Source organism: Panthera uncia, chromosome D4 (assembly GCF_023721935.1).
Source record: "Panthera uncia isolate 11264 chromosome D4, Puncia_PCG_1.0, whole genome shotgun sequence".
In the NCBI taxonomy this organism is placed as follows: domain Eukaryota; kingdom Metazoa; phylum Chordata; class Mammalia; order Carnivora; family Felidae; genus Panthera; species Panthera uncia.
In genome coordinates this window covers 86,109,800-86,136,675 of record NC_064807.1, presented here as the reverse complement: position 1 = coordinate 86,136,675, position 26,876 = coordinate 86,109,800, and the positions used below count along the sequence as shown (strand labels likewise).

The 26,876-nt window shown below is 61.6% G+C and overlaps 1 protein-coding gene and 1 long non-coding RNA gene across 2 annotated transcripts in view; one reads left to right on the top strand and one right to left on the bottom strand.

Moving 5' to 3' along the window:
• Positions 1 to 26,876, bottom strand: part of HMCN2 (hemicentin 2) — a 143,174-nt gene that overhangs the window by 27,528 nt on the left and 88,770 nt on the right. The window contains exons 42-73 of the mRNA XM_049630227.1: positions 25,597 to 25,987; positions 24,460 to 24,621; positions 23,384 to 23,665; positions 22,592 to 22,759; positions 21,094 to 21,207; positions 20,524 to 20,610; positions 19,586 to 19,777; positions 18,694 to 18,867; positions 18,490 to 18,603; positions 17,797 to 17,939; positions 17,078 to 17,228; positions 16,239 to 16,457; positions 14,576 to 14,689; positions 14,012 to 14,199; positions 13,339 to 13,435; positions 12,916 to 13,077; positions 12,638 to 12,751; positions 11,540 to 11,742; positions 10,757 to 10,838; positions 9,064 to 9,195; positions 6,568 to 6,711; positions 6,316 to 6,475; positions 6,091 to 6,215; positions 5,439 to 5,622; positions 4,351 to 4,448; positions 3,583 to 3,849; positions 2,926 to 3,107; positions 2,376 to 2,457; positions 2,146 to 2,282; positions 1,682 to 1,823; positions 1,441 to 1,585; positions 375 to 502 (exon numbers count right to left, since the gene is read on the bottom strand). Coding sequence (XP_049486184.1) covers positions 375 to 502; positions 1,441 to 1,585; positions 1,682 to 1,823; positions 2,146 to 2,282; positions 2,376 to 2,457; positions 2,926 to 3,107; positions 3,583 to 3,849; positions 4,351 to 4,448; positions 5,439 to 5,622; positions 6,091 to 6,215; positions 6,316 to 6,475; positions 6,568 to 6,711; positions 9,064 to 9,195; positions 10,757 to 10,838; positions 11,540 to 11,742; positions 12,638 to 12,751; positions 12,916 to 13,077; positions 13,339 to 13,435; positions 14,012 to 14,199; positions 14,576 to 14,689; positions 16,239 to 16,457; positions 17,078 to 17,228; positions 17,797 to 17,939; positions 18,490 to 18,603; positions 18,694 to 18,867; positions 19,586 to 19,777; positions 20,524 to 20,610; positions 21,094 to 21,207; positions 22,592 to 22,759; positions 23,384 to 23,665; positions 24,460 to 24,621; positions 25,597 to 25,987 — 5,083 coding nt within the window. The remainder of the gene's footprint in view (positions 1 to 374; positions 503 to 1,440; positions 1,586 to 1,681; positions 1,824 to 2,145; positions 2,283 to 2,375; positions 2,458 to 2,925; positions 3,108 to 3,582; positions 3,850 to 4,350; positions 4,449 to 5,438; positions 5,623 to 6,090; positions 6,216 to 6,315; positions 6,476 to 6,567; positions 6,712 to 9,063; positions 9,196 to 10,756; positions 10,839 to 11,539; positions 11,743 to 12,637; positions 12,752 to 12,915; positions 13,078 to 13,338; positions 13,436 to 14,011; positions 14,200 to 14,575; positions 14,690 to 16,238; positions 16,458 to 17,077; positions 17,229 to 17,796; positions 17,940 to 18,489; positions 18,604 to 18,693; positions 18,868 to 19,585; positions 19,778 to 20,523; positions 20,611 to 21,093; positions 21,208 to 22,591; positions 22,760 to 23,383; positions 23,666 to 24,459; positions 24,622 to 25,596; positions 25,988 to 26,876) is intronic.
• LOC125922597 (uncharacterized) lies at positions 15,923 to 25,732 on the top strand. The gene is made up of 5 exons (XR_007457706.1): positions 15,923 to 16,166; positions 19,235 to 19,712; positions 24,071 to 24,168; positions 25,216 to 25,295; positions 25,647 to 25,732. It is a non-coding gene; the product is annotated as an uncharacterized LOC125922597 (long non-coding RNA).

The window sequence follows — 26,876 nt, the reverse complement described above, 5'->3', positions numbered from 1 at the left end:
CCGGAAGGAGGCCAGCGCCCAGAAGAGCGGCCGCCACCAAGGTGATCCATTGGAGCGGGAAAAGCAGATTAGCGCGTCTGGTGTGGTGACTCTGAATCTTATCCTTTCAAATGTCTTTTATCTGTGCATGTTTCATCACTTGCTTGATACAATGGTATGGGAGCAAATATCCGTACGATATTGATGAAATCAATACGCATCTTTGGCGTGTGCATGTTCAAAAGTTTTGCCAGTAGGCTTCATGGTCAAAAACATGTAGAGCTCATTGCTCTTGGCTCCTGACAGCAGGGATAAACCCAGAAACTAAGCAGGACCCGGCCCAGACTGGGGGTGCAGGATGAAGGCCAGGAACATTCCTCCCCTCGTCCACCTACCAAAGACCTGGAGGTCACGGCCTTGCCGATCTGAGCCTGCAGAGTTGGATGCAAAGCAGAGGTAGTGGCCAGCGTCCTGGGCAAGGACTGGCTGGATCCTCAGGGAACCTTCAGGAAGAAGCTGCAACCTGGAGTGGAGGAAGGGGGTTGCCATGGAGACCAGCAGACTAGGGAGGCCCTTTGAGAGGTTGGACCCCGGTAGTGTCTCCAGCAAGACCCTCCCCTCTGCCCCTGGCTTTCCCAGTAAGAAGGTGCTAACTCTGGAGTCCTGCATCCATGAGGCCAAGGTCAGAGGAGGTCACAGCCATGGGCAGCTCCCCACATCCCAACCCAGCATGGGGGCGGGCAGGGGGTAGGGGGGCTCCTATGCTCGCACCTGGGCCTAGCTCCTCTCTGGGAGTCAGCAGCATCCAGAAAACACCCTTTCCGCGCCTGTCCCCCGGATCTGAGAACTGCCCCGCCCCCAGGCCTTGTCTGTACTAGGTAGCCCCGCCCCCCAGGCCTTGTCTGCACTGGGTAGCCCCGCCCCCAGGCCCTGTCTGTAATGGGTAGCCCCGCCCCCAGGCCCTGTCTGCACTGGGTAGCCCCGCCCCCAGCCACAGTCAGTTGGACAAGGGATAGACATGTCACTCAGGCTGGACCAATGGAATGCTCTGCCCTGGAAATGGGGGTCCTCGGGTAGTTTTCCAGGCTCTGCAGGTTGCGTGAACTGAGAAACTCTAACTCGGCGGCAGGGGGAGCCCGGGGAGGGGGTTGGGGGCTGTCTCTGCCATGTTCACAGAGAAAGAAGGTGTAGAAAATTGGTCTGAGAGAGAGACGGGGACGGGCGGGGGGGGGGCATGCAACACACGCAGAAACAGACATTAGCAACCAAGAGTCGAAACCAGACACAGGCAGCCAGCCAGCCACCTGGGATTTTTGACACCCTCGATGCCCTGGACATGCCTGTCCCCTTGGGTTCGGAGGAGACCCGTGCGCTGGCAATACAGCCACCTTTCTGCTCCAAGTGCTCAGGTGGTTGCTGTTTATAACCCCCCCCCCCAGACCCTCCCCTCCCAGCTCCCACCTGGGGCTCTCAGGATCCAGGGGGGCCCCGTCCTTCCGCCAGCTCACGAGGGGTGGGGGAGCGCCGTCCACCCGGCAGGGCAGCACGGCCGTCTGGTTCACGGAGGCGTTCACTGCGGGCGGTCCTGGCTGGATGGTGGGCACCACTGGGGGGGGGGGGGGGGCGGGGCACAGAGCGAGTGGGTGCTGGGAGCCTGCGGCCCTCGGGAGGGTCAGCGCGCGGCGGGGTGAGGCCCACTCACTGTGGATCTCCACGCGGAAGGCCACGCTGGTGCTGCCCGCGGCGTTGCGGGCAGTGCAGCTGTAGTTGCCCCCGTCGGCCGTGCTCAGGGCCCGCAGCTGGAGGAACCTTCCCTGTTCTGGGAACTGGGTGTGGGCGTCCGCCTACAGGGTCCCCAGGGTGGAGAGATCCTCCTTAGCACCGGGCCAGGCTGGGCCAGGCACCAGGCAGGGAGGAAACAGGTTCGTGAGGGAGGGGGTGGCGGGGTGGGGGAGGGGGCAGGTAGGGAATGAGCCTCCTGCCCTCGGGCTCTGCCTACTGGGGATGTCGCAGAAGGGACTCATGCTCGCAGAAGACTTGCAAGCTTCGGTTCCCATTTCAGGGGAGAGCACAGAGAACCTCAGTAACTAGCCCCGGGTCACCCGGCCTGGTCAGGGGCCGGGGCCGGAGGGCCACAGAAGGTGGTGGCCCCTGCCTGGCACCCACCTGCAGCAGGATGCCATCTCGGTGCCATTCAATCTCGGGTGCTGGCTCCGCCTCCACCGAGCACTCCAGAACCAGCTGCCCGGGAGCCAGGCCGACCACAGAGCGGGGGCCTCGGGGCCCTATAACGTGCGGGGGGCCTGGGTGGGCAGCAGAGAAGGCATGAGAGACGGACTTGCCCCTGCGGGTCCCATCCCGCCTGCCTCTCCGGCCGCCACCCTGGCACGCCCTACCTTGAACCCTGACCCGGAAGCTCTTCTCCGCTTGGCCGGCGGGGCTCTGGGCCAGGCACGTGTACAGCCCAGCATCGCCCACCTATGGATGGACCAGGGTTAGCAGCTGCCTCTGGCCCCAGCCTGCCCACCTCCTGATCTGGTCTCCTTCCTACACAACTCGGGCCCCACGATTCAGACTCAGGCCGGCTGAGTCTGCCACGCCCCCTTTCCCACCAGCCCCCTCCCTGGGACGTTCCTTCTCCATCTCCAGCTCACCCTTGCTTTGCGGCCAGGGTAAAGCCTGCCTCCTCCAGGAAGTGCCTCTTGACTGCACCAGCCCTCCTCTGGCCGGGCTGGGGAGTGACCCGGTTTCTGCATCAGCCTTGGCCCTGACCTGGCTGGGAGCTCTCGAGGGCATTGGCCCGGGTGGGTGACCCCCACACAAAGGAAGAGCTCAGCCTAACTGCCAAGTGCTGTGGGGTCCTTCCCTCCTCCTCTCGTCCCCTGCCCTGCCCTCCCCTCCCCTCCCCTCCGCCAGCCCCAGCCCACAGCAGTGGGGAAGCTGCACCTGTACATCCTCTACCCGGAGCACCCTACTGCTGTCTGCAGGCCCGCTCAGGGCCTGCCCGTCCTTATGCCAGGTGATGTTGGGCGGCGGGGTGCCCTGGGCATCGCAGCGGAGCTCCAAGGGGGTGCCGGGAGTCAGCAGCAGCTCTGCGGGCTGGCCCGAGTCCTCTATGTGGGGGGGGTCTGCAAAACACCCCACCCGGGGTCAGCATGGCGGCTGCACTCAGCGCTGGGAGCTGGGGTGCATCTCCAAGCCCCCACCATCCGGACGCTGACCGCAGAAGGGGCCACCAAAGGCGGAGGGGCGGGGCGCTGTGCCAGAGGATCCTGAGAACACCAGAAACCACGGGCCCATTTGCCTGGGACAATTATTTGTGCTTTAAAGCCAACAAGCACACGGCAGGCCCTTTGTCTCCGCTCTACAACACTGGGGGACAGAGCTGAGGAGCAGAGCCCCAGGAGAATGAGGCCATCCAACCCCCGCGTCAAGGCCAGCGAGGCATCGGGTATGAGCCCGCCCTTCCCCCCAAACCCTGCACCCAGGCAGCCGCCCCTGGGGAGATGCACCAGGGGACGTCACCTCCCTCGCCACCTTCTCCGACGCCCCCGGGCCCAGAGACGCTGGCGCGGGGCGGGGGGGGGGGGACAGATGACCCACCCATCACTGTCAGCTGGAAATGCCTCCTGGCTTCCCCCGCCTCGCTCACGGCCACACAGGAGTAGGTGCCCGAGTCTCCAGCTCCTGCTGTCTCCAGCTGCAGGCTGGGCCCCTGTTCAAGGCTCTGGGGCAACAAGGGCTCCCCATCCTTCATCCACGACACTAGGGGCAGAGGGCTTCCCCGGGCTTCACAGGGGAGGACCACCGAGGAGCCACGGATGACCGCCACGTCATTCTGGAACTCTACCGGCTCCAAGACAGGGGGCACTGTGGAGGGCAAGAGCGGGCACGAGTCCTCGCATGGCCCTCGCCCCTGCACCTTTGCGCAGGCTGTTCTTGTATCAGTCAGAACGCCCTTCTCCTGGACTATTCCCTCTCGTCCCCAGTCCTCAGCGTAGACCTCGCCTCCTCCGGGAAGCCTTCCCTGAACTCCCCAGGCCAGTCGAGGAGGCCTCTTCTGGGCTCCGGTAGCTTCCTCTCCTTCCCCTGCTGTCACTAGTTGCCTGGAATTCCGACTGCCTCTTTACAGAGCTGTTTCCTGCACTGACCCCCCCGGTGGCAGGGGCCTCTGCTGCTCACTGTCGCACCCCGGTGCCCAGCAAGGCCCTGGCACACCGCAGGGTCCAACGGCTGCTTGTGGCGTGAATGAATGAGCAACCGAGCGAATCAAAGACTGAGTCTCTGTGTTTGCCCACTGGGCCTGATTCTCAGGCCCAAGGCCAAGGGACACATTTATTCCACCCCCCACCCCCCGCCCCCGGTCCGTACCGTGCACCTGCAAGGTGAAATTCCTGTCGGTCACACCAGCTGGGCTTGCAGCCACACAGGTAAAGACACCAGCATCTGCCAACTGCACCTGGGAAATCCTGAAGCCCTCGAGAGGGGTGACGGGGGAAAGAGGGAGGGGAGGTGGCTCATGAAAACAGTCCTCTTTTCCTGTCTCCCAGTGGCTTGCCTGCCAGAGAGGCAGCTCTGAAACTCACCTGAACGGGCCCAGCGTCGGCCCCAAACCCCTTCCCCGGTTCCCGGGTGCCCCCAGAATAAAGCCCCAGACTCCCTGGCCCCTGCTGCCTTCTCTGACTCACTTCACCCCGAGGCCAGATCTCCTGCTTTTCCACTCCCACCGGCTGCAGTGTCTCACCCAAGGAGACACCTGCCTGCTGGCCCCCCCCCCCCCCCCCGCAAGCCTCCCCCCATTCCTTGAATACACGGGCACATGCCCACCTCAGGGCCTTTGAACTTGCTGCTCTAACCCTCTTCCGGTTAGGGAAGCTCCTCCCTACAGAATCCGCTCAGCTCGCTCTCTTAACTCCGCCCACCTCTGCTCAAATGTCGCCTTATCTGAGTGCCTATCACTGACCACCCTAAAATACCAGCCTCCGCTGCTACCTCTCATTTTTTCTTTCCCCTACTTTATTCTGCAGCGTGTGTATCCCTTGTGACATTCTACCCAGTGTCCGCTCTCCTCCCCTGATAAAGCAGCTGCAGGGGCAGAGGTTTTATTTTGCTCACTGCCCAGTTCCCAGTGCCCGGAACTAAGTGTTGAAGAAGGCTCAGAAGCCTTCTTCCAGGAAGCCTTCCCTGATTTTTCCTCCACCCCAAGGCAGGCTGAACTGGAAACCACCAGATGTCATCACCTGGATCTCTGCCTCCCTCCCTCGGTTGGGAGAACCTGAGGGCAGAGTCCTCTTTTGTCACTGGAGTTCCATTTGGGGGTGGGTCCCCATCACAGACCTCTGCGTGCTTATATGTATTATTTTTATTTGAAAACCGTTCAGATGTGCTCTGAAACCCAAGCTGCCTGGAGACTGTGTCTGGGACCAGCTGGCCCAGGGGCCGGGGAGCCTCCCCCCTACCTGAGGGTGCGGCCCGAGCTGTGGAGGCGAGTGCGTTGGGACAGCGGCAGGGGCAGCCCGTCCTTGAGCCAGCTCATGCGGATGGGCGCGGAGCCCCGGACGGGGCACGCCATGGTCACCAGCTCCCCAGGCCTGCTCACCAGGGTCCCCGAGCCCTCTGCCCACTGCTCGATGGTGGGAGGAACTGGGGGCGGGCAGAGAGGAAAAGGGGGGCAGTGAGGGCGTTGAGGAAGAGGGTCTGGGTGGGGGAGATGGGATGCTCTCGGGCAAATTCCAGAAAGCAGCAACCATCTCGTATGGGGTTCTTAGAGCCACACATCGGTGCCAGGAGAGGAAGAAACCCAGCACAGGGGGGCACGGGCTCACCCCATGGCTCTCTTCTCACCCGCCCCCCCTACTCCCCAACTCTCCCGCCGTGCCCCTGGGCCGGGAGCACCTGTTCCTTTAGTCTAAGAAAGGATGCAGAGGCCCAGAGAGGCCGTATGGTGGCCTGGCTCACAGTGTGGACATGGCTGGGGCTGGAACCAGGTCTCCGGCATCCCGGCCCCGGCATCCCCCCTCCAGATGCCCCTGGTGGAGGCCCCACAGTGGCCGGGCCGCGGCAGCCCCGGGAGGGCAGAGCCGCCCCCCTCCTCGCCCCTCCGCTGCTCACCCAGCACGCTCACTGTGTGCAGCCTGGCGTCCTCCCCGGCCACGTTGTGGGCCACGCAGGTGTAGGCGCCCGAGTCCTCGGCCCTCAGGCCCTTCAGCACCAGGGCACCGCCGTCCACGTAGAACCTGCTCGGGGCCGGAGAGCCGAGAGCTGGCACGTAAGGGGCTGTGGCTGCTGCTCGGGGTGGGGGCGGAGGGACCCGGGAGGACACGGGGCGGGCCTTACCGGAGGTGGGGGCCCACGCCTTGGCCCAGCGGGCCACCGTCCTTCAGCCAGGCCACGTCGGGCGGGGGCTGCCCATCCGCCTCACAGTCCAGCCGCACCTCCTGCCCCTCCAGGACACTGTGCTCCTGCGTGGCACCCGAGCTCCGGATCCGGGGGGCCGCTGCGGCGGGGGCTATGGTGAGGCGGGGGCCCGCGCGGGGGCTGACGATGGGGGAGGGACACGGGGGTGGGGGGCACAGGGCGCGGACGTACCCAGCACGGCCACCACGAAGTCCTTGCGGGCCTCGGCCTGGCTGTTCTCCGCCACGCACGTGTAGGTGCCAGCCTGGGCGGGCTGCAGGCGACTCAGCTGGAGGCGGCCCCCCCGGGAGACCACGCCATGCGCCACGCTGCTCTCTGTGGGACGGAGGGACGTGCCAGGCCCTCACCCGCACGGCCGCACCGCCCCGGGCGCCACCTACAGGGCCCCCCACGCAAGTCACGTGACTCCTGGAGAAGGCGCCCATCCCCCACACTCGCGGGACCCCAGGAACCCTGGCATCGCCCACCCGCTTCTGGGGCTCACAGGGAAACTGAGGCCCAGACAGGGGCAGGGTCTTTTGCTGCCTACATCACAACCTTCCTCAGCTGGGTCTCTAAGGGCCCCGTGCCCCACCCACAGCTGTCCCTACTGGCATTTCTCGCCAAGGTGCCCCATTTCCTTTAGTGTCCGAGGCCTGGCCCTCTTCCTGTGGGCCCCCAGGGCCCCCCTCCCCTCCCGCCCATCTCTACCCTGCCCGCTGTCACCCACCAGGGCTTCCAATCAGGGTAAATCAGCCACTCACTGACCACTTCCGGGCCCCGATGCAAGTCTCGCGAGGGGCTCCCCAGGGCCTCTGCTCAGGCTGCACGCACCTGTCCCCCCACTCCAGCCTGGAATGGCCCCCGTCTGTCCAGCCGCACCTCGGCCTGAAGCCTCCCCTGGCTGCCCAGCCCAGGCCGGGCCACCCTCACCCGCGTTCTCAACTGTGCGGCCAGTCTCTGGACACGAAACGTACTAAACCAACGACTGCACGTCCGGCTGTCTGCCTGGGGATCAAAGCCGAGTGAGACACGGCCCGTGGCCTCTAGGGGCTCAAAGTGCATCGGAGACAGTGAGACCCGCGGGATCCTGCACGACCAGCCCTGTGAAGCCCCCGAGGGAGCCAAGACGGGTCAGGCAGGTCTTGGGAGGGGGTGGGTCTCAGCTGAACCAAGCGGGTAAGAACCAGCCAGTAGAGGCACTGGGCGGGGTGGGGTGGGGGGGCCGGGGTGGGTATTTCCACGAGGAAACAGCGTGTGCCACGAGAGGAGGTGGAGAACGGGGCCCAGAGAGGTTCCACAACCAGGTGTAGCCCAAAGGGACAGGAGAGCATGAGCCACACGGACACTCGTCCTTAAACACTTCACAGCACATCATTCATGAGAGCCCCAAGGGGGATTCAACCCGGACGTCCACCGGCTGATGAAAAGGATAGAGCAAATATGATATAGCCCCACAGTGAATAGTCAGCCATAAAAAAGAGAGAAAAACTTGAACTTAAAAGAAAGAACGGGGCCGCCCGGGTGGCTCAGTTGGTGAAGCGTCTGACTCTTGGTTTCAGGTCATGATCGCACTGTTCGTGAGTTCGAGCCCTGCATCAGGCTCTGTGCTGATAGCATGGAGCCTGCTCGGGATTTGCTCTCTCTCCTCCCCTCTCTCTGCCTCTTCTCGCCCCTCTCTCTCTCTCTCTCTCCCTCTCTCGAAACAAATGAATAAACTTAAAAGAAAGAAAGAATGAGGAACTAACACCCGCTGCTACATGGATGGACCCTAGAAACAGGAAGCTAAGCAGAAAAGTCAGTCGCAAAAGGTCACATAGTGCATGATTCCACTTGTGTGCAGTGTCCAGAACAAGCAAACCTACAGAGACACAAAACAGGCCAGTGGCTGCCTAGGGCTGGGGTTGGGGGCAGGTCTGGGGGGGAAATGGGGTTTCCCTTTGGGTGATAAAAATGTCCTAAGATTGATCGTGGGGATGGTCGGTGAATATACTAAAAAGAATGGAATCGTAAGCTTTAAACGGATAAATTGCACAGTATGTGAATCTGGATAAAGCTGTATTTGAGGGAGGGTTGGGTGGGGGAGACAGAGAGACCGAGAGACAGAGAAAGACAAGGGACCTCCTCAGAGCTGCACTTTGAGATCCCTTCCTCCCCGTCTGGAGACGGCACTAGAGACGGGGACTGGACCAAGGACCCGTGTGGGGGCTGCTGCCCTCCCGGGGCAGGGGGACGGTGGTGGCCGGAAAGGGAAAGGCTACGGGCAGCAGAGAGCTGGCTGGCACCAGAGGCGTCTAGCAGCTGATGAAGGGAGGGCTCTGCCGACAGACCTACGGGTGGGTGAGGGGAGAGGGAAGAAGGCCTGGACGGGGGGGGTGACCGGCAGCCGGGCCAGACGGAGCTGAGTTGCTGGGGGAAGCAGCAGCTTTGGGGGCCGACGCCAAGCCCAGGGGCAGACCGCCCGGGCCCTCAGCACCCACCCTGCACCCAACTTGTGGGAGCTGATTGGGGACACAAACGCAGGGAGCCTTTGAGCCCCCACGTGAATGGGTTTCCACACTGGGATTTCAAGGGCCGATCGGGTCGAAAGACAAATAGGGGGTGGGATGACAGGACCCCGCCGGCCTTTGATTTCGCCAAGGTCGCTGCCATTGTTGTGTCATCGCTGAGAGGGCAGGATGCACTCACCAACAGGCATTCTGTCCTTCAGCCAGGTGACAGTAGGTGCAGGGACCCCGGTCACATCACAGCTCAGCACCAGGGGGCTCCCGGCCACCTGGCTCACTCTCTCTGTCCTGGGGTTCTCAAATGTTGGGGGCACTGCAGGAGAGAAGCCAGATTGCCAGGATCCTAAGATTCCGCGGCCCCCTTCCTTCCGCCCGGGCGGATTAGGGACACTCAACGGGCTCTTCCTTCTGGTTAGCAGTCGACATGTTATGCTTTGCCATCGGTAGCAATAAAGGTTGCCTCACTCACAGATGTAAACAGAACCAGCAACTGCCTGCAGAGCAGAGCCCAGAGGGGTCCACTCAGCCCAAGGATGGTGAGTACCCGGCTGTGAACAGGGCAGACATCACTAATCGATCCCAACACTCTCTCCTGCTCAGCCAGGATGGCGTCACGCATCCCAGGCAACCGCTACCAGTGGAACAAAAATGGCTGTGCTCAGGATGAAACGTCTTTGTCCTCAGGGACCAGACGTTCCCCCCGCTTCTCACCACTCGTCAAAGCAGCCAACAGGAGAAGGCTTGAAGCAGCAAACCTGCTGTCGATAAGTTTCAACAGCCGTATTCAATATGGCTCACGGTTGGCTCCACCTGCTACTTGCCTGGTGGGCAGGCTCCTGGCTTTGCCTTCTGGGGCGGACAGCTGATGTCCGCCCCCCCACCCCCTTACCCCCCAACACGCACCTGTCCTTCCCATCTCGCCCAGCAGTTTAGCAGAGTACAGGCTCACTCAGGTAGAACTACATTTCCCAGTCTCCCTTGCAGCCTGCTGGGGCCAGCGGCCTATGTTCCCACTGACGGGATCCAGGCAAGGGGGCAGACCCGCATCACTCGCTCAGAACAAAAATGCTTGCCCTCTGCTCCTGCTCCTTTCTGCTTCCTGTGAACTGGGACGGGATGCATGTGGACAGGGGCAGTGCCCTAAGGGGTGGGTGGCCGACAGGATGGAAAGATCCCGGGCCCCAAATTACCACTCAGTAATTTACCTACCACTCGGAAGGCCCCGAGCTCCCCCCCCCCCAACCGACCCCCAGACTAGACACTCACCTCTGGGCTTTTGCACGAGAAAGGTAAAGTTCTCTCTCGTTTAATCCACTGGGGTTTGGGGTCTCTTTGTTACACAGCTGAGCTTATATTCTAACTGATATGATACCTGATGCCAAGAAAGTCTGGCTGAGCCTTCATCCTTTAGTTCCCTAAAGCGAGCTCCCCCTTTTCCCCCAGCTTGAGCCACATCCAGTCAAATGCCATCTGTGTTCGGTCCTTGGGCTGAGGGAGCAGGCCCCCCAGGGCTCAAAATAGTGGCGACATGGCCACAGGGCTCCCACTGCCTGACTCTCTCAGGGCCGTGCTGGGCACTTTATAGATACACTCATGGCAGCCCGTCAATTGAACGCTCCCTGTCTGCCGAGTAGGCAGGTACCACTTTTCCTCCCTTCACCGGAAGATAAACCCAAGGCTCAGAGGAACCAAGGCGCCCTGCTGAGCCCCAGAGAGCAAGTCAACAACAGTCCTGGTCTTTTCAGTGCCGTATCCTGTGCCCTAAGTACGCAGGGCCACTGACTCTTTCTAGCTACTGCCCCTCCCATCCTTGGCGGCCCTGTGTGCTGCTAGGGGGTCCCACGGCAATGCTCTCAGGCTGGTCCCCAGCTTACCCTGGACAGTGAGGACAAACGTCCGCATGGCTTCCCCCGCGGTATTGCTGACTTTACAGCTGTATAAACCTTTATCCGACACCTGGGACAAAGAGAACACGCGGTGATGGTGTGCACGGGGCCGGGAGGGGGATACCTAGGGCCCCCCCAAAACACCCAGGCCTCAGAACCTTCTGGAGAAGGGACTCCCCAAATATGCTGGTCCCGCCTGGGAAGCCAAAGAGGAGACAGGACCCGCTGGCCTTTCCCAAGAACCTCAAGAAGCAGAAGGGTTGTTGGAGGGTGAGTGCATAGGTTCCAGACCCCCACCCACCCCTGGGCCTGCACATCAGCCAAGCCTGGAGGAAAAAGCCCCTCGCTGCGGGGGGACGGAGCTGGGCCAGGAGACGGGAGCCCAGCAAGGTTTCCCAGAGGAGCAGCAAATATCCATCCAACAAACACTTGTGAGCGTCTAATCCACACCAGGGAGGGTGGGCAGAGCAGGCTCCCAGAGGGTCGCAGCCAGGGGGGCCTGGAGAAGGCTTCTAGATCCCAGGGAAATGGAGGCAGGTGCCGGGGCACGGACGGCTCAAGGTCAGTTCAGAGCCAGCTCTGGCGCCCCGTGCTCTTCTCACGTCACCTGCCCTGCAGGCTGCTAAGCAACTTGGTGCGAGGCCCTGTAGACTAAGGAGGTGACCGTCCCTACACCCTGCCACGCAGCTGCCTGACCCTGCCTGCCTCCTGGGCTCACCAGGCCCGGGCCCCACGACCACCCACTGCTGCCCATGCCTCGGGGCCGCTCACCTGGGTGTCCTGGACCTCCAGCCTCTGCCCACCCAGCAGAGCCCGGGTGCGCTGCGTCGGGACCAGGGGCTGCCCGTCTTTAAGCCAGGTCACGGTCGGCTCAGGGAGTGAGTCGGTCTCACAGCTCAGGACTGCTCTGTCCCCAGCCCGGACCAGGATCGCATCCTGGGGGCCGCCGGGAGCCTGCCTGAAGGTGGGGGGCACTGGGAAAACAGGTGAGCGGACTGAGGCACAGCAGCCTTCCCGGTGTCCTCCCTGGTTCCAGCCAGGGGAGACAGCCGACGGAGGCCCACAGGGGTCACGCAGTGGAGCCGGCCCCAGGGAGCGGGGGGACGAGAGTCCAGGTCCTGGGAAAAGCCTCCTGCCCTCTCTGGGCCTCAGTTTCTTAGATGGGGAGATCCTCCCATGGCCTTCCTGGGCTCTTTCCTGCACGGGGCAGGCCCTGGCTGGGTCAGAGCCCCCCATGGGGGTCCCCCACAGTCCACGTCCCTCCAGCAAACCAGCACGGAAGCCCCCACCCCCGGCCGTGAGCCCACGGGACCTGCCACAGGGCACACACAGTAGGTGAACACCGTGCTAACAAACCAACCGGCCCCGGGGCTAGATGGAAACCTCCAGTGAGCTCTGGGTCATGACAACTTGGGCCAGCTTCTCCCCAAGAGGAGTCTGAAGACCAGAGGCCCCGACAAAGGCCGCATACTGAGAACCTCGGATCAATCAGGCTTGGGAAGGGCCCCTCCTGGGCCAGCCCCCCCGTGGCTGTCCTGCTGTCCCCTCCTCGACCTCGGGGCTCACGGCGTGCCGGGTAAGCACTCACAAGCCATCCTTGTGCCAACCGTCACCTTACAGACGGGAGGTCTGAGGCTCAGAGAGGGAACGCGACTTGCCCCAGATCACAGAGCAACGAAGTGCACAGGTGGGTCTCAAACGCAACGTGTCCAACTCTGCAGGCCAGGATGTTACCCACCCTGCTGCCCAGAGACGGTGCAGGGCATCCCAGGCTCCCCCCCGGGGCCGGCTGCCCCCTTTCCTGTCTGTGCTGCCTCAGCGTGTGGGGCCGAGGGCTCACTGAAGGAGTGGGGGACAGGCAGGACGTACCCAGCACGCTAAGCTGCACCAGCTTCTGGTCTCGGCCGGCGGCGTTGAGGGCCTCACACAGGTACATCCCGGAGTCTGATGGCTGCGTCCTGGCCAGCTGCAGCGTGTGGGTGCCTGTGGGGGGGGGAGCCGGCCCCTCGCACCAGCAAATAGGCCCCGGGGCCCCGGCCCACAGTCCCCAAGTCCTCCCAGACTCCCGGTGTGGTCCCCAGGTTTGGGGAAGCAACTCTGACTCCCCACACAGCCTCAGGCTGGGCTCCAAGCCTCAGTTTACCCACCAGGCCGGAGGAAGATCTCTTTTCCCAGGGAGACGGCCTGGCCGTCCCGGTACCACGTGACCTCAGGGCTCGGGTGAGCATGGACGTCACAGGACAGGGAGATGCTGCTGTTGACCATGGCAGTGACCTGCTCCAAGCTTGGGCCTGTGATTCGTGGTGGGGCTGTCCCCGCAGCCACCGGGAGAAAGAAAGACCCATGAGAGCGCGTTCGGGTGGGGGGGGCAGGGAGCCACAGAGTGGAACATGGCCCTTCGGAGCTCCTGGCGCCTTGCCTTGGAGCATCTTTTAAGCATGGCTGTGCAGTCACGACTATTTGTCACTACTACCCCACGGATGACGACACAAGGCTCAGAGATCAGAGAGGGAGCAGCGGTCCTCCCGAGCTGGGAGCACCCCCAGGGGCTGCTGCTCAGCCCGGCTCACCTTGTACCCTGAGGGTGAAGAGCTTCTCCGAGGAGCCCGCCGGGTTCTCCGCCACACACATGTAGCTGGCGGCATCGGCCACCTCGGCCGTGGAGACCTGCGGGCGCAGGGACAAGGTGCCTGGGAGACGCCACGGGCCTGCGGGCTCTGGGCTCCCCCAGGAAGGACCGTGAGGGCTCCTTTGTCTGCCCGCCGCCTTTGTCTGCACGGAGCAGTGCTCGAGGGGCACCCCCCACCCACGTCCGTCAAGGGCTCTTTGGGACATTTGGGGCACAGCGTGAGCTTGGTGCTAGGTGATTCCCTAGAGCAAACTAGATGGTGACAACCGTCCCCCCCCAACCCCAGCCCCGAGCAGGGCCGCTCCGTGCTGTGCTGGGCACCCGTACAGCTGTGCCTGGATCCGGGTGACCGAGGGTGCCGGGCCCAGCTCTGTGAGGGTCGCGCGGCTTTCCTGCCGCGCCAGGCTCTAGATGTGGCACACGTATGTGTCCTCTGCGGGTACTCCGTGTGGCCCTGGGCTGCCAGCGAGCTCCTCACGTAGGATTATTTGGTGGGCAGAACTTAATCCCAGGGGCTCCGACACGCTCTCGGGCAAAGAGCCTCGTCTGGCACAGATAACGTCAGCTCCTTGGTCCCCGGACCAGCAGGACTGAGTCATGGGGGACGTCCTCACCTGCAAGACACGCCCGTCCTCCAGGACCTGCAGCCGTGGGCTCGGGGAGAAAGGCAGCCCGTTCTGGAGCCATGAGATGTTGGGCACGGGGTTGCCCAGGGCCGGGCACTGGAGGCTGACGGTGCTGCTGGCGTTGACCGTCACCTCCTCCACCAGCTCCTCTGTGTCACCCAGGATCACAGGTGGGGCTGGGGGTCAGAGAGAGCAGATTGAGGAGTGGGCAGCCTGCCTGGGAAAGGTCGCTGGGGTAGGGGGGTGGGTGTGGACGTGAGAGCAGCCCGTGGCGCCAGGCTCCGGCTGGGGCTCCCTGTGCCCTACCGGCCAAGCCCCCCTCGGCGCCACAGCTAGGGACCCTGGGGCACAGGGACGGACGCCCGTGATTTGCCCAAGGCGACAGAGCCACTTGGAATCTGCCCCCAGCCCAAGGTCGTGTGCCTTATGTTATCAACCTCTCGGTACAGCAGGACTGGCTATGACTAGCCCCTACGGCAAGGAGCCCCTCCCCACCCCCTGCCATGGGCCCTGCAGACCCAGACCCCCCCGGGCCCCAGGCCGGCCACTCACTCAGCACAAGCAGCTGGTAGTGCAACCAGTCCTCGCCCACCTCGTTGGAGGCCTTGCATGAGTATTTCCCGGCATCCTCTGCACGCACCAGGGGAATCTGCAGGACCCGACCTCCTGCGGGGACACAGGACCGAGACCTGAACGAGGGCAAGGAGGCCCGCTCTTTCCCCTGGAGGGGACCTGGGAGACGTCCCTGGCCCACCTCCTCGGAGATAAATGGAGGAGAATCAGCCTGCCCCGCCTGCGGGGTGCCAGGCCCTGGGCTGAGCATTTTCCCGGCCTCTGACTCTGTGTGCTAGGACCACTCCCATCTCACAGATGGAAGGACTGAGGCTTCCCAAGAGTGCCCGGCGGCGCTGAGCCCAGCTCCGTGATGAAGGCAGAGGGAGGGGGCAGAGAGCTGGGCAAAGGTCCAGGCATTGGCTTTTCGGAGGTGAGGAGGCAGCTCTTGGGCTGTGGTGATTGCGGGGGAGGGGGAAGCGGGGGGCTGGGGGTGTCACCTGGGACTCTGTGATCAAGAGACAGCCAGCGCCAGATCCTGGCATCTATGGAGGGGGCTAGCGATGGTCTCCCGCGGAGCCGGGTTGGGGTCACTATGAGTTCAGGAGTCTGGGTTGGGGGATCACTGGCCCAGGCTGTGGTGTGCTTGTGGCCAGGGTCAGAAGCAGGGGCTCGTTACCTACAGAGCCGGGGGACAGTAGCCAGGACTGGAGAAACAGTGGCTGCGTTTTGGCGTGGCGGGGGAGGGGGGGGGGGGGGGGGGGTCACTTGATACGTAAAGTTGATCTATGGTCAGGTTCAGAATTAAGGTCCACCTGTGGCCACCACCACCATGTGCCCATGCCTAGGGGTCGGTGGCCAGGGCCAGAGGGCAGTGGTAGGGTTGGAGGTTAATGGCTAGGACCAGGGGATCAGCTGATGGCTGGGATTAACCTCTGGTCGGGCCCTGAGGTAGGCATCAGCATGTGACTGAGCTCACTGTGTACCCAGGATCTGGATCAGTGTCCAAGTCCAAGGGCAGTAGCCTGGCTGAGGGGTCAGTCCGGGGGTTTCTGACAGCAATAAGCAGCTTCAGTAAGCATCGCCTCTCGTCCGTCTCCAAGAGGCTGTCTTCTTTTGCAAGCACCAAAGTACGACCCTTGGAATGGCCCTGTTCGTCTAGAGGCCTGGGCTCCCCCAGCCAGCCCCACCATCGCCCCCGGCCTGGCAGGACACAGGCCAAATCCTACGTTGAAAGGTCACATGATCTCCCCACTGATGAGACGATACAGGGCTCTGTGCCTGGACCCCCATCCCCTGCCCCAGTGTGGTCCTCACGAGATCACAATAAAGGAACCGCCCCCCCCTGCAGAGAAAGACACCAGCTTTGGCCAATTATCCCAGGACCTTACAGGCCTTGAAGCCCAGAGGTGGGCTCGTTCTAGAAACCAGAGGCAAAGGGGGATCCTGCTCCTGTCTTCAAATAAGCAAAGAGCGTCTAGCCCGAGTTTACAAAAGGCAGCTAAGGTCCAGGGTGGTTGTGCGGCCTGCCCGCGGTCACAGAGCAGGCAGCACCCAGGAGAGTTCCCAGGACACATAAGGGCAGTCCGAGGTGAGTGTGCCCCCGATCCCTGCCTGCAGACGCCCCGACCTCCCTGGCAGACGCCCCGACACCCTAAACTACCTTGCAGAACAGACACCCCGTCTGCGGCCGAGAGGGGCTGGCCCTCCCTGTACCAGCTGAGCTCCGGGGGAGGGATGGCATTGGTATCGCAGTACAGGTAGGCAGGGTTGTTCTCCACAATCTCCCGGTACTCCGTCACCCCACCGCGGACCTCTTCTTCCCTGGACGGGATCTCGAAGTCCACACCGGCATCGCCCAGCTTCTGGAACATGGGGGGCACTGGGGTGGGGGACAAAGCCATTAGGACGCACAGCTGAGGGACGGGGGTGCGCTTCTGTTCCAAAAGACTCCCGTGCCAGCCTCTCTCAGGGCTGGAGAAGTCCACTGTTAGAGGAGATCCCTAAGGTCGAGGCAGCTTTCGAAGACACTCATTCTTTCAGACAGTGTTTATTGAGCAGCTACTACGCTAGGCACTGGGATAGAGTTCTGCCCTCTGCAGCTCACGTCCAGTGGACTCAAGAGACTGTGTGGCATGGTGACACCTCTCAGGGGAGGAAGCAGACACGAAGTTGTAACTAGGGTTTGCTGAGCGGAGCACAGAGGCACAAAACCACTGGCTTTCAGAAGTGGAGGGGGCCCCCAAAGCCACCTGATTGGATGACCCACATCTTACAAAGGTCAAACCAAGGCCGGGAGACGGGGGAAGGGCAGTGATGTCCCCAGGTCACAGCCAGTTAAGGGAAGAGGCCTGGGCCAGGGGTCTGGGGGTGAGACATGGCGGCCAGCAATGAGAAGAAGAGCCAGCCGCCTGGGACAGAGTCCTCCTGCTAGACCATTCCAGAAGCAGGGACACTCCCCACCCCACCTGTGCCGCCCCCGCCCCACCGGCCCCCACCCACCCTGGATGAGCACATTGAAGTCCTGGTCATCCTCGCCAGCCACGTTGGTGGCCACGCACAGGTATCGCCCTGAATCTGAGACCCGCGTGGGCTGGATCTGGAGGAGCCGGCCTTCGCCCAGGATGTGCAGCCGCTGGCTGGGGGTCACGGGCTGGGGGTGGGAAGAGTGGGGGGGGGCGATCGGAAATGAGGAGCAGGGGCGCCTGGGTGGCTCAGTCGGTTAAGCATCCAACTTCAGCTCAGGTCACGATCTCGCGGTTCGTGGGTTCGAGCCCCGCATGGGGCTCTGGGCTGACGGCTCCGAGCCTGGAGCCTGCTTCCGATGCTGTGTCTCCCTCTCTCTCTGCCCCTCCCCCGCTCACTGTCTTTCTCTCTCTCTCTCAAAAATAAACAAACATTAAAAAAAAAAAAAAAAAGAAAGAAAGAAGGGGCAGAAAAGACCTAGATGAGAGTAGTTAAGAGTTTAATAAGATTTTAAAAATGAGGGTAGTGCTCTGACAGTTTTGAACCCTGAACCCGTGTAGCCGAAAACCCGGGCGAGTTAGACAGGTGAATGTGGAGTTTAATGTTGATGACACCTGTTCCCTACAAAGAGCTGGATTTCTTATTAAAATATAAAGTAGGGCAGGGCCCAGGCCAGCTCTGGGGCCAGGTGCTCTGACTGCCTTCTCCGGAAGGTTCCAAGCAGAAGCAGGGGGACCCCGGGGCCCCGAGCTTACCCGTCCGTCCTTGTACCAGCTGATGGTGGGCGGGGGCACGGCCCGGGACTCACACTCCAGGGTCAAAGTACTGTTGACCTTGGTCTTCACTTCCTTCACGCCGGCCTCCCCCGAGGGGTCGTCTTTGGAGATGGAAGGAGGGACTGAAAGCCACAAGGGGGTCTGAGGAGCAGGCTTAGGAAAGGGCTGCTGAGACCCAGTGCCCACTGTGGCCCCAGGGCGGTCCCAGAAATGGGCGGCTGGTTCCCAAGAGCAGAGCCACAGGGACCCTGGAGACCGACCCGCTCCTGTCACTGTTCATTTAGGGGAGAGAGTGTTGGTTTGAGAGCGATTTACGGGACAGGGCAGGTCTGAGGCAGGGGACTTCCTGGGGTGACCTCTGGGGGCCATTCTGGGGGTGCCAGGTCTCAAGGTGTAGGGCCTCTGGCCGCACCGCGGCGCGGGTGACAGAAGGAAACCGGGACTGGTGGGAATCTGCGTCCATGTGGCCCAAGTCCTAAGTCACTTGTTTCCATCTCCTGGTGCCCTTGGTCCTACAATGACTGAGTCAGCCCTGGCTGCCTGGGGACCGTCAGAGGAGGTAAGCCACATGAAGATACCTAGGGCATCCGTGTGGTCCAGGTGCCAGGGCCCCAGGGCTCCCAAGCAGCCTCCTGCCCGCCCTGCTGGTGCCCGGGAGGGTCCCCGACTCACTGAGCACCTCCACGTGGTAGTTCTTCATGGCCTCCCCAAGTTCATTGGTGACCACGCAGGTGTACTGTCCCGCATCTTCCTTCTGGGCATTCAGGATCTGCAGCCCGTGGGTGCCTGCTTGTGGGGGCAGGGGGCAGGGTCACCCCCAAGGTCACATGAACTCAGGCTCACCAGTCCCTTCCTCCAACCGACAGAGGGCATCACCTGGGAGCATCTGGATGTTGTTCGAGGCCTCAAATGGGGCGCCGTCCTTCATCCAGGTGATGGTGGGGGAGGGGAAGGCCAGTGTCTCACAGATCAGAGAAATGGGGTTGTTGATGGTCACTGTCACCTCCTCATCTGCGCTGTCCTCGGTCACTCCCAGGATGGTGGGAACCACTGTTGGGAGGCGGGGGGTGGGGGGTGCCACGATCGTTAACAGAGATCCCTAATCCTGGGCCCGAGGATCCAGAAAGATCTCAGCTCCTGGTGCTTCGCTTCTGAGCCTACGCTTTCCACCGCTAAGCAGTGCCCCAGGGGAAGTTTAGGACGATTCCCGCCTCAGTTTCCCCAGAAGGCTCTTAACAGCCAGCCCATCTACTAATGTACCAGAGCCTTGTCAATTCGGCTTGTGTTCCAATCCGTCCCCCTCTCCCTCTGCTCTCGTTGGTCCTAAGATTTCCTCTTTCAGGTCCTGCAGGGGACCGTCCCTTCTACCACCATTTGTACAAGCAGATTTTATTTATTAAGTCCTCTCATTTTCTAGATCCCCGTTTCTCCTGCCGAGACAGTCCGTGCCGACCACCCTCGGGAGACGGACGGACACCTGGGGGCCCCGTCACCTCCCCAAGCCTCAGCGCTTCGTTGGTGACACAGAGGGACGAGCACATCTCCCACCCCCTAGGCTTGTCCAACCAATCAGGCCTGCGCAAACGCCCAGCCTGTGACAAACGTTCAGCCGATACAGCTATGACTATTTTTGTTGTTGTTGAACCTGAAGAAATGGGAACGAAAAAAATAGCAGAGTGCTTTGCGGGAAGCTGTCTATTCGCAGCTGGCCACCTTGGCTCCCCCTCCTTTCGGCGCCCAGGGAGGCCCGAAGATGCCCAGCACTTACCCAGGACACTAAGTTGGAAGTGTTTGGTCTTCTCCCCTACGGCACTGGCTGCAATGCAGGAGTAGTGGCCAGAACTAGACAGGTCGGCCTGGACGATCTGCAGGAGAGCTCCGTCTGGAGAAATGCGGTAGGCGTCTCCACCAGCCAGGGGCCGGCCATCTTTGAACCACGTGACCTTGGGCTGTGGGTGGCCTGTAAGGAGGGGGACAGGCAGAGGAGACCATTCGGAAGGTTCTGACTGGGTTGGCCAAGAGGTCAGAGGTGGCTCCGGGGTAGGGCAGGGGACATAGATTTTCCATTCTCAGGCCAGAGGCCCCTGCAGCAGGGCACGACATAGGAGCAGCCTCCAAGCCTGGCCCGGGACCTTTCCTATGTGGCTGACTGCCTTTTCTTTAGGGAGGACGGGGCAGAGATCGCTTGGTGTAGACAGGCAAGACAGAAAGGCAAGTTATCCCTTTCATCCATTCACCCATCCATCCCCCCCAGTCCACAAGCATTAATGGGAGCCTCCTCTGGTAGGCACTGGGAGAACCACGGTTACAAGGCAGTCCTTGGGTCCTCATGGACCTCAGATCCCAGCTGGGGTATACAGATGTCAAGGTTACTATGGTCGAAGGTGCTTGGGGCTGGGACAAGAAAGCCCTGGGGCCTGTGGGACCCCAGTGGAGGCAGCCCACGGGCCCAAGGGGTCAGCCAAGGACGCGTTGTGGAAAGTCCTGGAAGTTGAGGTCTCTAGCCAGGTGAGGAGTGGGGAGGAGTGTTTGGGGCAGAGGCAGAGCCAGTGCGAAGATGAGCAGGGATGTGGTGCCAAGTTCAAGATGTACAGAGACCTTCCACAGGGAGCACTGGGGCTGGGGGCAGGCCAGAACCCCCAGGCACCCCCTCCTCTCTGAAGCTGACTTCTCATGCTTGTCCCAACCCACCGGAGGGGCCCTCACCTGTGGCGTTGCACGTCAGGTGGGCTGTCTGCCCCTCGGGGACCTTGACTGCCTCCTCCAGGTCCTCGTTCTCAATCCTGGGAGGAACTGGGAAGAAGCAGGGAGACGGACGGTTGCTGACCAGGGTTGGCTGAACAACCATGAAGCAGGAAGCCAAGAGCCCAGAACCAAGTGCCCAAGGCAACCGCCTTCAGTTTCCTGTGCCTCAGTTTCCCATCCCCTTAGGCCTGCTCCCACGGGCAGTGAGTTCCATAAACATTTGCTGCTGGCTGAGGGAAGTCCCAGTGCCTCTGCGGGAAGGCCCTGATCGGAGGAAGACGGTTGGGTGGTGTTGAGAATATGTGCCCCCTGTCACTTGGGGTTAGTCCCTGCTGTTTCCGGAAAGTTCCATGGCACCTTCAGAGCAGAGGCCGCTGATGAGGCAAAGAAAACAAGGCTTGGTCTTTCCCCCCTTCCTGTGTTGAATGCCCCCTATAGCATGAGCCCTTAGTCCTGGGGATAGCCCCCAGAAGCTCCAAGACAAGAGAGGAGGGATTCATGGGGTGCTCATAGGAATGGGCTGGGGCATACCCAGGACCTCCACACTGAAGTTCCTCCGAACCTCCCCAGCCTTGTTGCTTGCCAGGCATGAGTAGAAACCTCTGTCTCGCTCCTGTGCCCGGGGCATCTTCAGCATCCAGCCACCTGGGGAGGGAGGGGAGTGGACTCCAGGCACGGTTCTGAACAGCCTCTGTCCCAAGCTGAGCCCAGGCTGCCCACCAGAAGAGGAGTGTGTCAGGTGTGGCAATTCGCTGTGTGTGTGTCTACCTCCCCCAGCGTTCCATTCCTCAGATGGGAAAACTAAGGCCCAGGAGGATAAACAGGTAGAGACAGCCCCGGACATTAGTGCATGGGTAAACTTGAGGGCCCTGTTCTAATAAGAAGGATCTGTAAGCTGGCTACCCTTGGTTCTAGAAATTGACTATGGCTAAAAATGGGCTCTGTAGTCCTGGTCTAGGTCAGACTCCCAACCCCCCACCCCCACCCCCGCCATGGGATTCTGGTGGCCCTGGAAAAAAGCCACCTTCTCCCAAGGACCTCTCAGAGGTGAGCCAGTTCCTCCCAGGAAAACCCAAGGATCATCTAAGACCTGCCCAGGGAAGGCAGATACACCGGATATACCATTACTACTATTCCTGCACCCAGGGCAGACATTGCTAATGGATCACCTGGGGGGCAGACATCACTAATGGATCACCCGGGGGCAGACATCGCTAATGGATCATCCGGGGGCAGACATCGCCAATGGATCACCCCAGGGGCAGACATCACCAATGGATCACCCGGGGGCAGACATCACTAATGGATCACCCGGGAGCAGACATCACTAATGGATCACCCGGGGGGCAGACATCACCAATGGATCACCTGGGGGGGCAGACATCACTAATGGATCACCATGCTCTCCTCCGCCCAGATGCAGTCTCTGAATTCCTATCGCAAGGCATCTGGCAACCCCCACCAAGTGCTCAGAAGTGGTGCACAGGGGAACCTAATTTGTCATCCCAGCTTTGGCTACGTGGAACAACTGTTGGGTCACCGAGGCCGAACTTCAGGGGGGTCTTGAGGTTCTTGCAAAACGTGGATGGGACACTGCCTCTTGGGCCCCAGTTTCCCCTTTCATAGTTCCCCAGTAAGAACTATCACAAACCAGCTCTGTGGGGAGGATGAATGTTCAGAGGAGAAGGTGCTTGGCTCAGCATTTTGAAAGTGTGTCACTGTTCTGGGGGATGTTATGGACATGCCATGAGAATTTTTGCTGCAAGACTTATCAGAGCCTTAACTGTGCACATAGTCACTGTCCGTCTTCAGGAGGGAAACCGAGCAGGAAGTCTTTTCCACGCTTAAAGCCAGTCGTTTACCTCACCTAGCCAGTGTTTTCGGCTGCATTCTTGGGGGACCAATGGCTAAATGGTTTTCCCAACCAGGCCCGGCAGCGAAGGGTCAGTGGGCAGGGGCAAGTGATAAACAGAGGCGGAGGCAGAGGTCCAGACCTGACAACCAGACTCTCCCCTGGCTGGCACCTTACCTGCCAGGAGGTAGGTGTCCTCCCCGGGGCTGATGGGCTCCTCCCCTCGGAACCAGCGGACCCGTGGGGGTGGGACGCCTGTGGCTTCGCAGAACAGCGTCAAGGGGCTGTGCAGGGCAGCAGAGACGTTGGTCACTGGGTCCAAGTCTCCGGTGAGCTCTGGGGGCACTAGACACAGAGGAGAAACCACACTCAGGTTGCATATGGGGGCTGTATGCTCCTTCCCTGTCCCCCAACAGTCGTGCCCCGCAAGGAGACCCACCCCCGGTCGGGAGAGTCTGAGGAACAGAAGTGACAAGATCAGAGTGGCTCCCGCTGGAGGGAGTGACGGGTGCCCACAGGCTGGGCTTTGGCAGCAGCCAAACCTTGGGCCTCAGTTTCCCCTCTCCCTCAGAAGGATGCCAGGAGGATTCAGTAAGAACTCAGCAACGAGACCGGAATTAGGGCCGGGGTGGACACAGATGTGCCCCCTAAACCCACACGCCAAGCACCTCTGTGCTTTCTAAAGGACCCACTCAGAAGGAGGTCACGCTCCAGGGATCCTGAGGCAGTGGCAGGGGTGGGGGCCATGATGAGAGAGGCCTCGCTAAACCCATCCCTGCTCACCTTATCTCCTACCACTTCCTGCCCCCACCCTGAGGCATACAGTAGGCGCTCAATAAAAGACTGGAATCACGAGGATGGGGCGGCAGTCACCCTGAAAGTGCTGTGTCACCTGTCCAGGCCTCTGTAGAGTGTGTTCCCCAGCGGGCCCCGCATCCCGCCCTCCTTCAACACGCTGCGGGTCCTCACCCAGCACGGACAGCGCAAACCTCCTCTCGGCCCTTCCGGCCACGTTCTCGGCCACGCAGGTGTAGCGTCCGCTGTGGGCAGCCTGCGCCCGCCCCACGTGCAGACTCTGGCCTTGGTTCCGCAGCAGCAGGCCGGCCTCGGCTCTCACCGGCTGGCCGCCCCACTCCCACGTCACTTTGGGCGGGGGCTTCCCTGTGACGTGGCACCACAGAGTGGCCTCCCCGTCCTGGACCACAGAGACCTGCGTGTGGGGCTCCCGGGGGCCAGCGATCCGAGGCGGCACTGGGGATGAGGGGAAAGCGCGTCAGGGAGGGCTGCTGTGGCCACCGGGGCACCAAGCATCTGCCGCGAGCCGGGCCGGCCCCCACTCCGCCTGTGCTCCCCTGGCCACTCCCTGGCTGTGTGACCTTGCCGGGTGACCTCACCTCTCTGGGCCTCCATTTTCCATCTCTATAACGGGGGCCGCACCAGTACCTCTCCGCCCCTCTCCTGCACCCTGGAAATCAGGGGCAGGCCCTCTGTTTGGAGAATAAAATCACAGCACAGCCCTGAAGATCTGTGAGGGGTCTCCTTCCTCAGAAACGAGGGGCTTCCTGGGGCCTGAACGGGACACTGGGACTGTTTGGGGCAGGGCGTCATTCCATAGGTGGGATGCTGAATGGTGCTTTTCTTGTTTTTTTTTCCTAGAATTTTCTAGATGTCTACAAGGCTGCGGTATTTAATTGCATCGCTGCAGGACAAGTCTCTGGAAACAGGCTCCCGTTATGTGCAGGAACCTCACAGAGGTTTGTCCAGATAAACTTTGTTTCTCTGGGCCCACGGGGGGGGGGGGGGGGTGGGGGGGGGGGGGGCCCCCCCCCGCGCACGCGCATAGGTCACGAGCTGGAAGAGGCTGATTGAGCAGGGGGGCAGCTCGTAAAACCCCAGTGGTCAAGGGGGGACGGGAAATTGTTCTCGTCGTCACTGTTTCTGTCTTTGCTCGGATTCTGGAGGGTGGGGTCTGCCCTACCGGGGTGCCTGGTGGCCCGCCCTTCTGGCCCTTTCCACCGGGTTCAGGTCGTCCCAGCCCGGCTCACCATGCACCTCCAGCAGCTGGTCCTGGCTGCGATTGCCCGCCACATTGCTGCACTCACAGGTGTACGTTCCCTCCTGGGCCGGCTGGGCCTGTCCCAGGTACAGCAGCCGCCCCACCGCTGACACCTGCTCGAGGCTGTTCCCCTCCCCTGGCAAGGGCTGACCTGGAGGCAGCAAGAAAGAAGCCCCTGGTCCCCGGTCCTTCCGCCTGGAACGTGTGTCCTCCCACCCGTCCTGGCCGGCTTCTGCTCACCCTTGAAGGCGTTCACTTACACGGCACATCTATCAGGAAGCTTTCCCCGAGTGCCAAATCCCATCCCTGAGCTCCCACAATCCCTGGGCTTCTCCGTATCACGGGTCTGCCTGCAGATCCGGTCCCGCCTGAATCCCCGCCCGGCCCCAGGGCCTTTGCACCTGCTAAGACCGCTGCCTGAAATGTTTTTCCCTACCATATTCTCATGTTCACCCCTCCCTCCCCTTCTTAAATTCTGCTCGGCCAAACGTTCGTGGCCACCCAGCCTGAAACTGCAAACACCTCCTCCGTCTCCTGGCTTTATTTTCCTCCATAGGTAGTACTTACCATCTAAGTTATTCACTAACTCCCTGTTACCTGACTACCCCCAATCTGCTGCCATATTTCCAACACCCAGAACGGGGCCTGGCACGGAGAGGCCCTCAGCAACTATTGGTTCAGTGAATGAATGAATGACAAGTATTTATTTATTGAGCACCCGTTTTATACCAATTTTGGAATTCAGGGGGGCCAAGATGACACCTCACGGGGCTCACAGACTCATGGAGAAGCAGACATTGAAGAACTAGGGTGGTTACACGACAGGTAAACTCTCAGGGGTTATGTCAAGGAGGCCCTGCCCCAGCCTAGGGTGGGGGTCAGGGAGGGCTTTCTGGAAGAGGAGGCCACGGCCCAACCCAGCACTCACTGGCAGACTCAGGGACCGAGCAGAGAGGGGCTGAGGGCACTGTCACTTCTGTAAACGGCACCCTTACCCCCAGTGTCAGAAGCCCACCCGTCTCTGTTTCAGCTAGGCTCTGGGGGGGGGCACCCAGCGAGGGCAAGGAGCAGCCCTCCACTGTGGGGGGGCACCCAGGGCGGGGCTGGGCGAGGGAGGCAATCATACCGTCCTTCCTCCAGGAGATCTTAGGGAAGGGGACGCCCCGACATTCACAGGACAGCCTGGCGGGGTGCCCTTCGGTCACGGTCAGGATGCGGGGTTCCCTCGAGGGGAACACAGGAGGCACTGGGGGAGAACAGAGAGGCAAATGAGGTAGGTGCTGGGCCGGGAAGGGACAGGGGCGGGGAACAGAAAAAGCCTCGATCCCGGGACCATGGAGGCAGCACTCCTCTGGGGGCATGAGAGCCAGCCACGGCAGGGACAGGGGAGGGACCCCAGCCCAGCCCCCGAGACCCTCACCCCAGACATTCAGGTTGTAGTGCTTCTCCGAGCGGCCCGCCTGGTTCAGTGCCTCGCAGGTATAGCGGCCTGCGTCCCCCACCTCTGCTCTGCTCACCTGGCCGAAAGCAAGAATGAGCCATCAGCGGGGGCAGCACCGGGATGGGGTCACCCCTGAACAGACTGTGTGACCTTGGGCAGGTCATCTGACCTCACTGCGCCCCAGCCTCCCCACCTGGAACCTGGGGGCAATGATAGTACCTCCCCTACCTGGTGCACCGTGACGTTTCCAGAAGCCACAGCTTGTGGTGGCCTGACGTGGGCCGGCACGGGGACTGGGCTCCCCAGATGGCGGCCCTGCCCGCCTCACCCCACTTCACATCCACACCCCAGCCCCGCTAAGGATGGTTTGCGTGTGGCTGGGTCAGCCCCCCTCCCGCCTGTAATCTGCTCCCGGCCTCTTTGGAAAGTCCAACAGAGCAGACCAGAAGGGAAGGTAGAAAATGAAGAAGGATTGGGTGGCGGGGGGTGGGGGGTGGGGGGTGGGGGTCGGTCCCGTCCTCAGAGGTCAGATCCTGACGGAGGAGGTGACGAAGCTAAGTTGTGGGTACAGGAAACCAAAATGAGGTGTTCAGAGTTGGGAATGATCACATCACAAGGTGTAGAGGGGTGGGAGCAGGAGGAAGAGGCTGGAGTGGAAGTTTCTCCCCAACAGCTGGAGAAGTACCTCCCCTCCCCTAGCGGACATGGATGAGGCATTCGAGGGGCTGGCTTTGAACTCCAGCCACCCCAGAAGAGCAGCACCGATGTGCTTACAGGTGACAGACCGGAGGCCGGTGCAGTCGAGACACTGCCTGAGGCGGCCCAGCCAGGAGGAGGTGGAACTGACATTTAAATCCAGGCTGCGGTCCCCACAGTCCCCGGCCCTCATCGACCCTTCCCTTGTTGGGCCAGAGGCCCGACGAAGGGCTCCCATCCCCAAAGGCCAGGAGGCTTTGGAAGAAGGA